We start from the raw sequence: 11734 nt of genomic DNA, 5'->3' as shown, positions 1-11734 counted from the left end.
GTTCCTGAATTGGAGCAGGAATGAGAGTGTTGGGTCATTTTAGTACAAGTGCTGGAAACTCTCTGTACAACTCATTATAGGCACTGTTGTGAAACCACGGTCATTATTTCCGCAGGACTTCAATTATTCCAAGCAAGCTAATCTATCAAAGCTCTACACACCATGCAATATATGTGTATATGCATTGCAGAAAAATTCACAAATTAGACCAGATCCAAACATTCTTTATTAAAGTGCTGCTATCAGGAAGGTACCAATGTCTCTTCTGGGGTGTACTGATATGTCTTCTGCATTAACCAGGCTCTACTTTGTGGGAACCAATCTCTGATGAAGCAGAGTGGTCTGACGTACCAGGGATAGTACATCTCCTCGACTCGACTTGTTCCAGCGGACACCACAGCCAGAGCTGCGTCATGGGCAGGATAGGCAGGCATGGCAATCTTATCTCTGGAGAAAAACAAAACAGGAATAAGTAAAGTGTCCAGAGGCACTCTGCTCATGACGTGTGAAAGACAGGCATAATATAGCATTTTTTACAAGGTTGGTCCAGGAGAGCCATTTGTTATCCTACCATTAGGATACCTATGTTACACAAGCCACATGAAGCTGACACCTACGAAGACTGGACATAAATGTGATTGACAAAAATAATAAGAAACTGGTATATGTCATAAAAAAGGCCATGTGTGTACTGTATGGCAAAAAGGTGGCATGCTATTTATTTGGGGACTTTATGACACTAAATTTTGATGCTGTATGGTATTATATGGGCACTATGGCAATTTTAGATATAATATGTACTATTTTTCATAGTATAGCACTGTATTTGTGAACACTGTATGGCACTATTTATGTAGATCCAGCACTATATGTATTATTATTTTTTTTGTATCCATAAAATGAGGGAGAGAGGGAAAAAGGAAAGTCAGGTCACCAGTATGCTGTGCACCTTGTTAGTGGAACTCCTTCGCACGGCTCCGCCCCAGTCCAGAGCATAATCAGAATAGCAAAGACGAATAGGGGATGTCTCAATCAATGAATGACTCCACTTGTCAGATAAAAACGTAACTTTTAATCGAATCCACTAAAACATGTAATCAGTGTAGGTAATCCCAGATATTCCACGCATACGCAAAAAAACCAACGCGTTTCAGCATCTAGCCTTAATCATGGTGTGATTAAGGCTAGATGCTGAAACGCGCTGGTTTTTTTTACACATTTGTGGAATATCTGGCATTACCTACACTGATTACATGTTTTAGTGGATTCGATTAAAAGTTACGTTTTTATCAGACAAGAGGAGTCATTCATTGCTTGAGACATTCCCTATTATTCTTTCCTAATTTTTTTGTATGGGACAATAATCAGGAACAAGCATTATTCCAAAATCGACTCATGTAAATGAGCTTAAAATGTTAATGGCTTAAAGCACCACTCCAGTGGTTTTTTTTTTCAGTGCTGGAGTTGTGTTAGGCTGGGGTCACACATGCGTGTTTTACGTACGTAAGAGCGCAAAAACTACGTACGTAAAACTCGCATTACATACGGCACAATGCTTCTCAATGGGGCTGCTCCTATTAGCCGTATATTACGGTTCAGTATTATACGGCGTTCTACGGCCGTACAAAATCGCAGCATGCTGCGTTTGTCAGCGTATTGCGCAAATAATACGCCAATGAAAGTCTATGGGGGCGAGAAAAATACGGATTCCACACGGACCAGCAGTGTGACTTGCGAGAAATACGCAGCGCTGTTAGTGAAAAGTCGGTAATTCAATTGCCGGCTTTTCATTTCTCCTGCACAAACCCGACAGGATATGAGACATGGTTTACATACAGTAAACCATCTCATATCCCCTTTTTTTTTGCATATTCCACACTACTAATGTTAGTAGTGTGTATGTGCAAAATTTGAGCGCTGTAGCTGCTGAAATAAAGGGTTAAATGGCGGAAAAAATTGGCGTGGGCTCCCGCGCAATTTTCTCCGCCAGAGCGGTAAAGCCAGTGACTGAGGGCAGATATTAATAGCCAGGAGAGGGTCCATGGTTATTGGCCCCCCCGTGGCTAAAAACATCTGCCCCCAGCCACCCCAGAAAAGGCACATCTGGAAGATGCGCCTATTCTGGCACTTGGCCACTCTCTTCCCACTCCCTGTACCTTGCTATTGGAAGGTGACATTAAGCCAGATTAATGATGGAGAGGCGTCAATTATGACACCTATCCATTATTAATCCAATTGTAGGAAAGGGTTAAAAAACACACACACACATGATTGAAAAGTATTTTAATGAAATAAACACAGCGGTTGTTGTAATAATTTATTGTTCTCTCAAATCCATTTGCAGTCCCTCGCTTGGCAACATAATAAACGCACAAGATACATACCTTCTGATGTACTGTCAGGTCCAACGATGTAATCCATCTGAAGGGGTTAACTAATATTACAGGCAGGAGCCCTGCTAATGCAGCTGTGCTCCGTGCCTGTAATCCCCGGCGAATGAATGAAATGTAGGTCATTGACCTACATTTCATTCATTCGCGGTGATGCGCCCCCTGGTGGATGTCCTCATATGACCTGGAGCGTGGGAAAAAGTTCCCAGGCTGCAGTTCATGAGAACATCCACCAGAGGGCGCCTCACCGCGAATGAATGAAATGTAGGTCAATGACCTACATTTCATTCATTCGCCGGGGATTACAGGCACGGAGCACAGCTGCATTAGCAGGGCTCCTGCCTGTAATATTAGTTAACCCCTTCAGATGGATTACATCGTTGGACCTGACAGTACATCAGAAGGTATGTATCTTGTGCGTTTATTATGTTGCCAAGCGAGGGACTGCAAATGGATTTGAGAGAACAATAAATTATTACAACAACCGCTGTGTTTATTTCATTAAAATACTTTTCAATCATGTGTGTGTGTTTTTTAACCCTTTCCTACAATTGGATTAATAATGGAGAGGTGTCATAATTGACGCCTCTCCATTATTAATCTGGCTTAATGTCACCTTTCAATAGCAAGGTGGCATTAACCCTTCATTACCCCATATCCCACCGCTACAGGGAGTGGGAAGAGAGTGGCCAAGTGCCAGAATAGGCGCATCTTCCAGATGTGCCTTTTCTGGGGTGGCTGGGGGCAGATGTTTTTAGCCACGGGGGGGCCAATAACCATGGACCCTCTCCTGGCTATTAATATCTGCCCTCAGTCACTGGCTTTACCGCTCTGGCGGAGAAAATTGCGCGGGAGCCCACGCCAATTTTTTCCGCCATTTAACCCTTTATTTTAGCAGCTACAGCGCAGAAATTTTGCACATACACACTACTAACATTAGTAGTGTGGAATATGCAAAAAAAAGGGGGATATGAGATGGTTTACTGTATGTAAACCATGTGTCATATCATGTCGGGTTTGTGCAGGAGAAATGAAAAGCCGGCAATTGAATTACCAGCTGTTCATAGATATCGCGCTGATTGAAATCTAAATACAGAATATATATATATGTGTCACAATGACATATATATATATATATACTGTATATATGTTTTCCCCGAACATTTGAGCACATAAATCCATTAGATGTCGGTTTTGCAAGCCTGCGCGAAAATCTCGCAGTACGGATGCCATACGGATTACATACGGAGGATGCCATGCGCAAAATACGCTGACACACCCTGACTACGGATCACTATTTTGGGAACATTTCTCCGTATTACGGCCGTAGTACGGACGTATAATACGTGGCGTATTGTCTTACGCCATGTGTGACCCCAGCCTTACTAAACTAAGTTCCCTGATGATAGTCTTATACTCTGCAGCCACCATCTTCAGCTATTCCTAATGCCGCTCCAGTCACGGCAGCCATCTTGTGACTGGAACTTCTGAACAACCAGAAGTCAGAGGTAATGGTCACAAGCTCTCAGTGTAAGTCTATGAGAATCTTGTTCTGTCTCTCACAGACTTACATTGAGCAGTGACTTCTGGATTGCAATGCAAATACTGGAGTTATTCGGCAGGTCACAACCTGCTGGAGATCGACCGGAATGTTGCCGATAACAGATGAAGAAGGCGTCTGGTAAGTACATTTCTAGGGGCAGGGAACTTAGATTAGTAGCACCACTCCAATGCAAAAATAATAATAATTAAAAAAAAAACAACAAAAAACACTAGAGTGGTGCTTCAACCCGGTCCCGAAATATATTTTACTATTAGGTAATTTGTCCTGAAGCAAGCTCAGAAGACGATCTTGCATTATTATCGGCAGATAATGACTGTGTTATTCAGCCATCATCTAGCTCTAACAGCAGCGGGTGGAGCTAAGGTCTGCCTGCTTCTGTTAACTCCTTAAATTCCGCTGTCAATCTCTGACTCAGCAGTATCAAAGGCCTGCCATACCACATCATCCCCCCTTCACTCTGTGACACAAACGAGTGGTGCCGATGGGTAGCTATGGGCAGCTGGGTGTCTACTGAAGACCTCAATGCCTGCCATGTCCGTGCTCCTATGAAAACCAGCCTGTGGCTAGCATTCCTAGGAAACTACAAAAGAAAAAAAAAAAAGCTTTAAAAAATATTACCAAAAAATCTAAAAAAAAAAAAACTTGAAATCACTGCCTATTTTCCTCATTAAAAATAAAGACATACAAAAAGAAATATAAATGCATCCATAAAAGTCTGATTTATGAACTCTGAAAAGGAAGCGATTAACATGTATCTACCTCAATATATTATCCATAAAAATTTCAAGTCAGTCTTTAAACAACAGACCCTCACAAAGCTTCATCAACAGAGAAATGAAAACTTTATGAGTTAAGATGGGCAGACCCCTTGACGTTCAGACCCAAACCTGGACCCCATTCACTCGAATGGGGTTCCCGAACATCCAGTGTTTGCCATTGTGTCATGTGCATGACAGCGCGGCAAACACTGCTTTTGATTGGCAGTAAGATCATTACCGCAGGTCAGAGAGCCGGGTTCCTACTCTGTGATCGGAAGTATAAAAGTTTACCTCCGGTCGCTGGCATTGGCTGATGAGACTACTGCTTCCATCAGCCGACACCTGCTGCTGCTATTAACAGTGAGAGCAGGCGGCGGCCGATGGAAGTACTCATCAACCAACACCTGCACTTTAAATAAATAATAAAAAAAAAACGCACTGTGGGTTCCGTGTATTTTTGATAACCAGTCAAGCAAAACTGACAACTAGTGTGTTAGGGGTCGAGTTCCCACCTCTGCACAGGGGGAATCTCGGGCCATCTCCGCTGCGGTCCCCCATTCTTGTCCTGCCGCAGTGGAGCCTGCTCAGCGGAGACGTCGGTCCCAGCGTCTCGCTCAGTCTGACTCTGTACAAAGAGTTACTGCTGCCTTTCCTGCTTCTGCCATTGAAGTCAGTGCTGGGCAGCAGCGAGCAGACGCTTCTGGGACTAAGTCCTGCTTTTCTCGTTCTGAGCATGCCCAGAGTAGGATCTCTCAGTGGAGATCGAGGGTCACATGATCAGATACTGCAGCTAAGGCCATTGGTCCTTCAGAAAAGTCCTGTAGGTGCTCACGCTCTGTGGCAGCCTCTCATTGGTCCTTCTAGGAAGGTCCTGTACGTGCTGCAACTATTTAAGGTTCGCATGGCCCCACGGCCATGCGCTAGCATTGTTCTTTGTTATGTGCTTTGCGCCAGTGTGGTCACGTGAGAGTGTGTTCAGGGACCCTGCTGAAATAAGCCCCTAGAATGCTGGCACCTCCGGCGAGGAGTTTGTGTTTGTATGTATTCAGGGACCTGGCTGAAATAAGCCCCTAGAATGCTGGCACCTCCGGCGAGGAGTTTTGTGTGCATGCGTGACCACTGACTGCTCTCTGTTTGGGCAGTTAGCCTGTGCCTCTGTGAAGTCTAACAGGGCACAGTGCTTTGCTTTCACGGCTACTCGGTGAATTAACTAAGTTAGTCCATACCGCCATATAGTGCCGCCGTTTGCTAGCAGCAGGTACTCCTGCACGGTGGACCCCGGGCTGCGAACGCACCAATATCAATAAAAACATCTCTATTTACTCGGTGCGTTCCGCTAGCCCTAACAGAATACTAGCGCCAGGGTCTGGCTAGTAAATGGCGGACATTCAGCAATCCTTGCAGTATATCCAGAAGCTGGAGGGTAGGTTGGCGGCTCTCGAGAGCTCAACCTCAGCTGTGGATGTTACCGCAGTTGCTGTACAGGCTGCTAGCGTGGCTGCAGCAACCTTGTCCACTGCCACCCCTGTTCCGACATTATCTCGCCTCCCGCTGCCAGAAAAATTTTCTGGAGATAGCAAATCTTGTAGGGGATTCGTGAGTCAGTGCTCTATTCACCTCGAGCTCCTGGCTGCATGTTTTCCCACTGAGCGGGCTAAGATGGGATTTATTCTGTCTCTCTTGTCGGACAGGGCGTTGGAATGGGCTACGCCGCTGTGGGAGCGTGGCGATCATGTGGTGCAGAGTGCTCCACTGTTCCTGAGCACTCTGAAACAGGTCTTTTTAGGACCTCAAGTCACCCATGACACGGCGCTCCAACTGCTGGCATTAACTCAGGGTGAGTCCTTGGTCAGCCATTTTGCCGTCCGCTTTCGTACTTTAGCTTCTGAGCTGGAGTGGTCGGATAAAGCCCTTATCCCCATATTTTGGAGGGGCCTGGCTGATCACGTTAAGGACGCTCTGGCCACTAGGGAGATTCCTGCCACACTGGAGGAGTTAATAACTGTCTCTACTCGAATTGACCTCCGTCTTAACGAGCGGAGGTTAGAGCGAGCCCAGTGTAGGCAGAGGTTTCAGCTGGCTCCCACCTTCGCCAAACCTCTGGAATCTCCGGTCCTGGTTCCTGAGTCACATGAGGCCATGGAAGTGTCACGAGTGGGATCTAAGTCCCGGACCGCTTGTGCACTCAAGGTCTGTCATGTTTGCCAGCAGTCAGGACATCTTGCCACCAGATGTCCCCAGCGGTCGACCTTTAAGGGGACAATTATTATAGGCTCATCCTCCCACTTGGTAGAGCTCTGGGTGGATTCTGGGGCGGAGGGCAATTTTATGTCTTCTGCCTTCGCCCAACGTCACGCAATACCCCTGGTTATGCTAGCTCAACCAGTAACGGTATGAGTGGTGAATGGGTCGACACTGCCCTCACAGATAACACACCAGACCATCCCTCTTACTCTGTCCATGTCGCCATCCCATCAGGAGATTATATCTCTGCTCGTCATTCCTGAGGGAATTGATGAGGTCCTGTTGGGGATACCTTGGCTACGGTACCACTCTCCTCATATCGAGTGGTCCTCAGGCAGAATTCTGGGATGGGGTGAATCTTGTGGGGGTAGGTGTCAGAGGGAGTGCGTTCAGGTTGCGACTACAGAGGTACCTGCAGATCTATCCTCTCTCCCCAAGCAATATTGGTCTTATGCAGACATGTTCTCCAAAAAGGCGGTGGAGACCCTTCCGCCCCATCGCCCCTATGACTGTCCTATTGATCTCTTGCCTGGTGCTGAGCCTCCCCGGGGTCGAGTTTATCCGTTATCTCTCCCGGAGACGGAGGCAATGTCTCAGTACATTCAAGAATATCTGGCAAGAGGGTTCATCAGGAAGTCAGTGTCACCTGCTGGGGCTGGGTTCTTCTTCGTGCAGAAGAAGAATGGGGAACTGCGTCCATGTATAGACTACAGGGGTCTTAACGCCATAACCGTTAAGAATAAGTATCCTTTGCCCTTGATATCTGAGCTCTTCGATAGGCTTCGGGGAGCAAGGGTGTTTACTAAACTAGATCTGCGGGGTGCTTACAACCTGATTCGCATCCGTGAGGGGGACGAATGGAAGACGGCTTTTAACACCAGGGATGAGCACTATGAATATCTGGTGATACCCTTCGGGCTCTGTAATGCCCCAGCCGTCTTCCAAGACTTTGTGAACGACATCTTCCGGGATATGCTCACCACCTCGGTCGTAGTCTATCTGGATGATATTCTCATCTACTCTCCAGATATTGACTCCCACCAGAGAGATGTTTGCAAAGTCTTCGACCTCCTACGGGCAAACTCCCTCTATGCCAAGTTGGAGAAGTGTATGTTCGAGCAGGAGTCTTTACCTTTCCTAGGCTATATCATCTCCGCCCAGGGATTGGCTATGGATCCTGCCAAACTACAGGCTGTGATGGAGTGGCAGGAACCCCATTCTCTTAAAGCGGTGCAGCGCTTTATGGGGTTCATTAATTATTATCGCCAGTTCACTCCGCACTTCTCAACTTTGGTAGCTCCCTTGGTTGCCCTCACCAAGAAGGGGGCAAATCCCAATTTGTGGTCTGAGGAGGTCTCCAAGGTCTTTAACTCCATAAAGTCACACTTCGCTAGCGCTCCCATCCTACATCGCCCCGATGTAGATAAGCCATTTATCATGGAGGTGGATGTCTCATCTGTTGGTGCTGGAGCAGTCCTCTTCCAAAAGGATGCTCAAGGTCGGAAGCATCCTTGCTTTTTCTTTTCTAAGACCTTCTCACCAGCAGAGAGGAATTATTCCATCGGGGACAGGGAGTTGCTAGCCATGAAGTTGGCGTTCTCGGAGTGGAGACATCTCTTGGAAGGAGCTCATTTTCCCTTCCAAGTCTTTACAGATCATAAAAATTTGGTGTACCTGCAGACAGCCCAGCGGTTAAATTCTCGCCAGGCCAGATGGTCCTTGCTCTTCTCCCAGTTTCAAGAGGAAGAGGAGCCTCGGCTTATTGTCCCCACCGAGAGTCTGAGAACTGTGGCCCCGGTTTCGCTAGAGTCTGTGCCTCCGGGCAAGACTTTTGTACCATCCAGTTTGCGACCGGAGGTTCTCTCTTGGGCACACTCGTCCAGGGTGGGTGGACATTTTGGTTCCAAAAGGACATCTGAGTTACTGGCGAGGACATACTGGTGGCCGCATATGGCTCGTGATGTCGCAGACTATGTTCGGGCATGTGTCTCTTGCGCCAAGAACAAGTCCCCTCGGCAACGGCCAGCTGGGTTGCTTTACCCTCTGCCGGTGGCGGACAGGCCCTGGGAGATGGTCGGGATGGACTTTGTGGTGGGCTTACCCAAGTCTCGTAGTTGCACCATTATCTGGGTGATCACCGACCATTTTTCCAAAATGGTTCATTTGGTGCCTCTTCCACGGCTACCTTCTGCACGGGCTCTGGCAGCCTTGTTCATCAAGCATATCTTTTGCTTACATGGTATGCCGGACAAGATTGTCAGTGACCGGGGTCCCCAGTTTGTGTCTCGATTCTGGAGGGAGCTTTGTCGTCTACTCAGTATTGAGTTAAATCTCTCCTCGGCTTATCATCCCGAGACGAATGGGTTGGTTGAGAGAGCCAATCAGACTCTGGTTACTTATTTACGAAATTTTGTTTCTGCCAGGCAGGATGACTGGGCATCCTTGTTACCGTGGGCAGAGTTTGCCCTTAACAACGCTGAATCCGACTCCACCGGTCAGACTCCTTTCCTCCTTAATTACGGCCAGCATCTGCGGGTTCCTGTGCCTATGTGTTGTGAATTCCGCTCTTGGGCTCCCTCCGGTGGCTGTAAGTGGCACTTTTGTGAGTTCTGCTCTTGGGCTCCCTCCGGTGGTTTTGAGTGGTATGGCTGCTTCTTGGATTTAGCATCAGCAGCTGCTTCCACTGATCGTCTTTCTGGCTCGGCTATTTTAGTCTGGCCTTATCCCTCAATCAATGCCAGTTGTCAATTGTTCCTGCTTGGAGTCACGGCTCTTTTGGATTTCCTTGACACTCTGACCTGTTCAGCAAAGATAAGTCCTTGCTTGTCCTTTTGCAGTCCACTTGTTGTGGACTTTATTGTTCAGCACATTCTATGTTTTTCTCATTTGTCCAGCTTATCAGTATGGATCTATTCAGCTAAGCTGGAAGCTCTGGGCAGCAGATTTTGCCCTCCACACCTTTAGTCAGGTGTGGAGATTTTTGCATTCTCTGCGGTGGACTTTTTCTAGTTTTTATTACTGACCGCACAGTGTTCTGTCCTATCTATCTAGCTAGAAGTGGCCTCCTTTGCTACATCTTGTTTCATTCTACGTATGTCATTTCCCTCTCCACTCACAGTCATTATTTGTAGGGGGCTGTCCTATCCTTTGGGGATTTTCTCTGAGGCAAGATAGCTTTCCTGTTTCTACCTTTAGGGGTAGTTAGCTCTTAGGCTGTGACGAGGTGTCTAGGGAGAGACAGGAACATCCTACGGCTACTTCTAGTGTTGTGTTAAGATCAGGAACTGCGGTCAGTATAGTTACCACCTGCTCAGAGCTAGTCGCATGTCGCTCCTAAATCACCAGTCCATAACACCTATGCCCGTGTCCTTTGCTGACTCCAGGGTGGCAGACTGGGCAGTGGAGGCACGAGACATTTGGGACCGCACTCAGGATGCCATATGCGGCCTCCAAGGAGAGAATGAGGTCCTCCACCGATGCACATCGGCGCCCTGCCCCGACCTTTGCTCCTGGGGACTTAGTGTGGCTCTCCGCTCATAACATCAGGCTGCGTGTTGAGTCCACTAAGTTTGCTCCTCGCTACTTGGGTCCCTTCAAGGTCCTCGAACAGGTTAATCCTGTGGTCTAACGTATAGCCCTTCCTCCACGCCTAGGTATCACCGACACCTTTCATGTGTCCCTCCTTAAGCCCGTATACATGTCCCGGTTTTCTGAGTCATCTGCCAGGACATCGGGTTTGTCTACGGACGATTACGAGGTGAACGCTATTTTGGGGTGCAAGGTGGTTCGTGGCAAAAAATTTTATTTGGTGGACTGGAAGGGTTACGGTCCTGAGGATAGGTCCTGGGAGCCTGCTGAGCACATTCGGGCTCCGCAGCTCATTGCTGCCTTCGAACGTAGCGAGGCCCAAGGAGGGGGGGTAATGTTAGGGGTCGGGTTCCCACCTCTGCACAGGGGGAATCTCGGGCCATCTCCGCTGCGGTCCCCCATTCTTCTCCTGCCGCAGTGGATCCTGCTCAGCGGAGACGTCGGTCCCAGCGTCTCGCTCAGTCTGACTCTGTACAAAGAGTTACTGCTGCCTTTCCTGCTTCTGCCATTGAAGTCAGTGCTGGGCAGCAGCGAGCAGACACTTCTGGGACTAAGTCCTGCTTTTCTCGTTCTGAGCATGCCCAGAGTAGGATTTCTCAGTGGAGATCGATGGTCACATGATCAGATACTGCAGCAAAGGCCATTGGTCCTTCAGGAAGGTCCTGTAGGTGCTCACGCTCTGTGGCAGCCTCTCATTGGTCCTTCTAGGAAGGTCCTGTACGTGCTGCAACTATTTAAGGTTCGCATGGCCGCACGGCCATGCGCTAGTATTGTTCTTTGTTATATGCTTTGTGCCAGTGTGGTCACGTGAGAGTGTGTTCAGGGACCCGGCTGAAATAAGCCCCTAGAATGCTGGCACCTCATGTGAGGAGTTTGTGTTTGTATGTATTCAGGGACCTGGCTGAAATAAGCCCCTAGAATGCTGGCACCTCCGGCGAGGAGTTTTGTGTGCATGCGTGACCACTGACTGCTCTCTGTTTGGGCAGTCAGCCTGTGCCTCTGTGAAGTCTAATAGGGCACAGTGCTTTGCTTTCACGGCTACTCGGTGAATTAACTGAGTTAGTCCATACCGCCATATAGTGCCGCCGTTTGCTAGCAGCAGGTACTCCTGCACGGTGGACCCCGGGCTGCGAACGCACCAATATCAATAAAAACATCTCTATTTACTCGGTGCGTTCCACTAGCCCTAA

The 11734-nt window shown here is 47.9% G+C and overlaps 1 protein-coding gene across 2 annotated transcripts in view; it reads right to left on the bottom strand.

Annotated features, from left to right (window-relative positions):
- Nucleotides 1–208: 208 nt before the first annotated feature.
- HSD11B1L (hydroxysteroid 11-beta dehydrogenase 1 like) overlaps nt 209–11734 on the bottom strand; it is an 85872-nt gene continuing 74346 nt past the window's right edge. For both annotated transcript variants that reach the window (XM_077270634.1, XM_077270625.1), the window contains exon 7: nt 209–447. In XM_077270634.1, coding sequence (XP_077126749.1) covers nt 243–447 — 205 coding nt within the window. In that variant the 3' untranslated portion in view covers nt 209–242. The remainder of the gene's footprint in view (nt 448–11734) is intronic.

Source organism: Ranitomeya variabilis, chromosome 1 (assembly GCF_051348905.1).
Source record: "Ranitomeya variabilis isolate aRanVar5 chromosome 1, aRanVar5.hap1, whole genome shotgun sequence".
Classification (NCBI taxonomy): domain Eukaryota; kingdom Metazoa; phylum Chordata; class Amphibia; order Anura; family Dendrobatidae; genus Ranitomeya; species Ranitomeya variabilis.
Note: the sequence above shows the minus strand (reverse complement) of the source record. Positions and strands in the feature narration are given on the sequence as shown.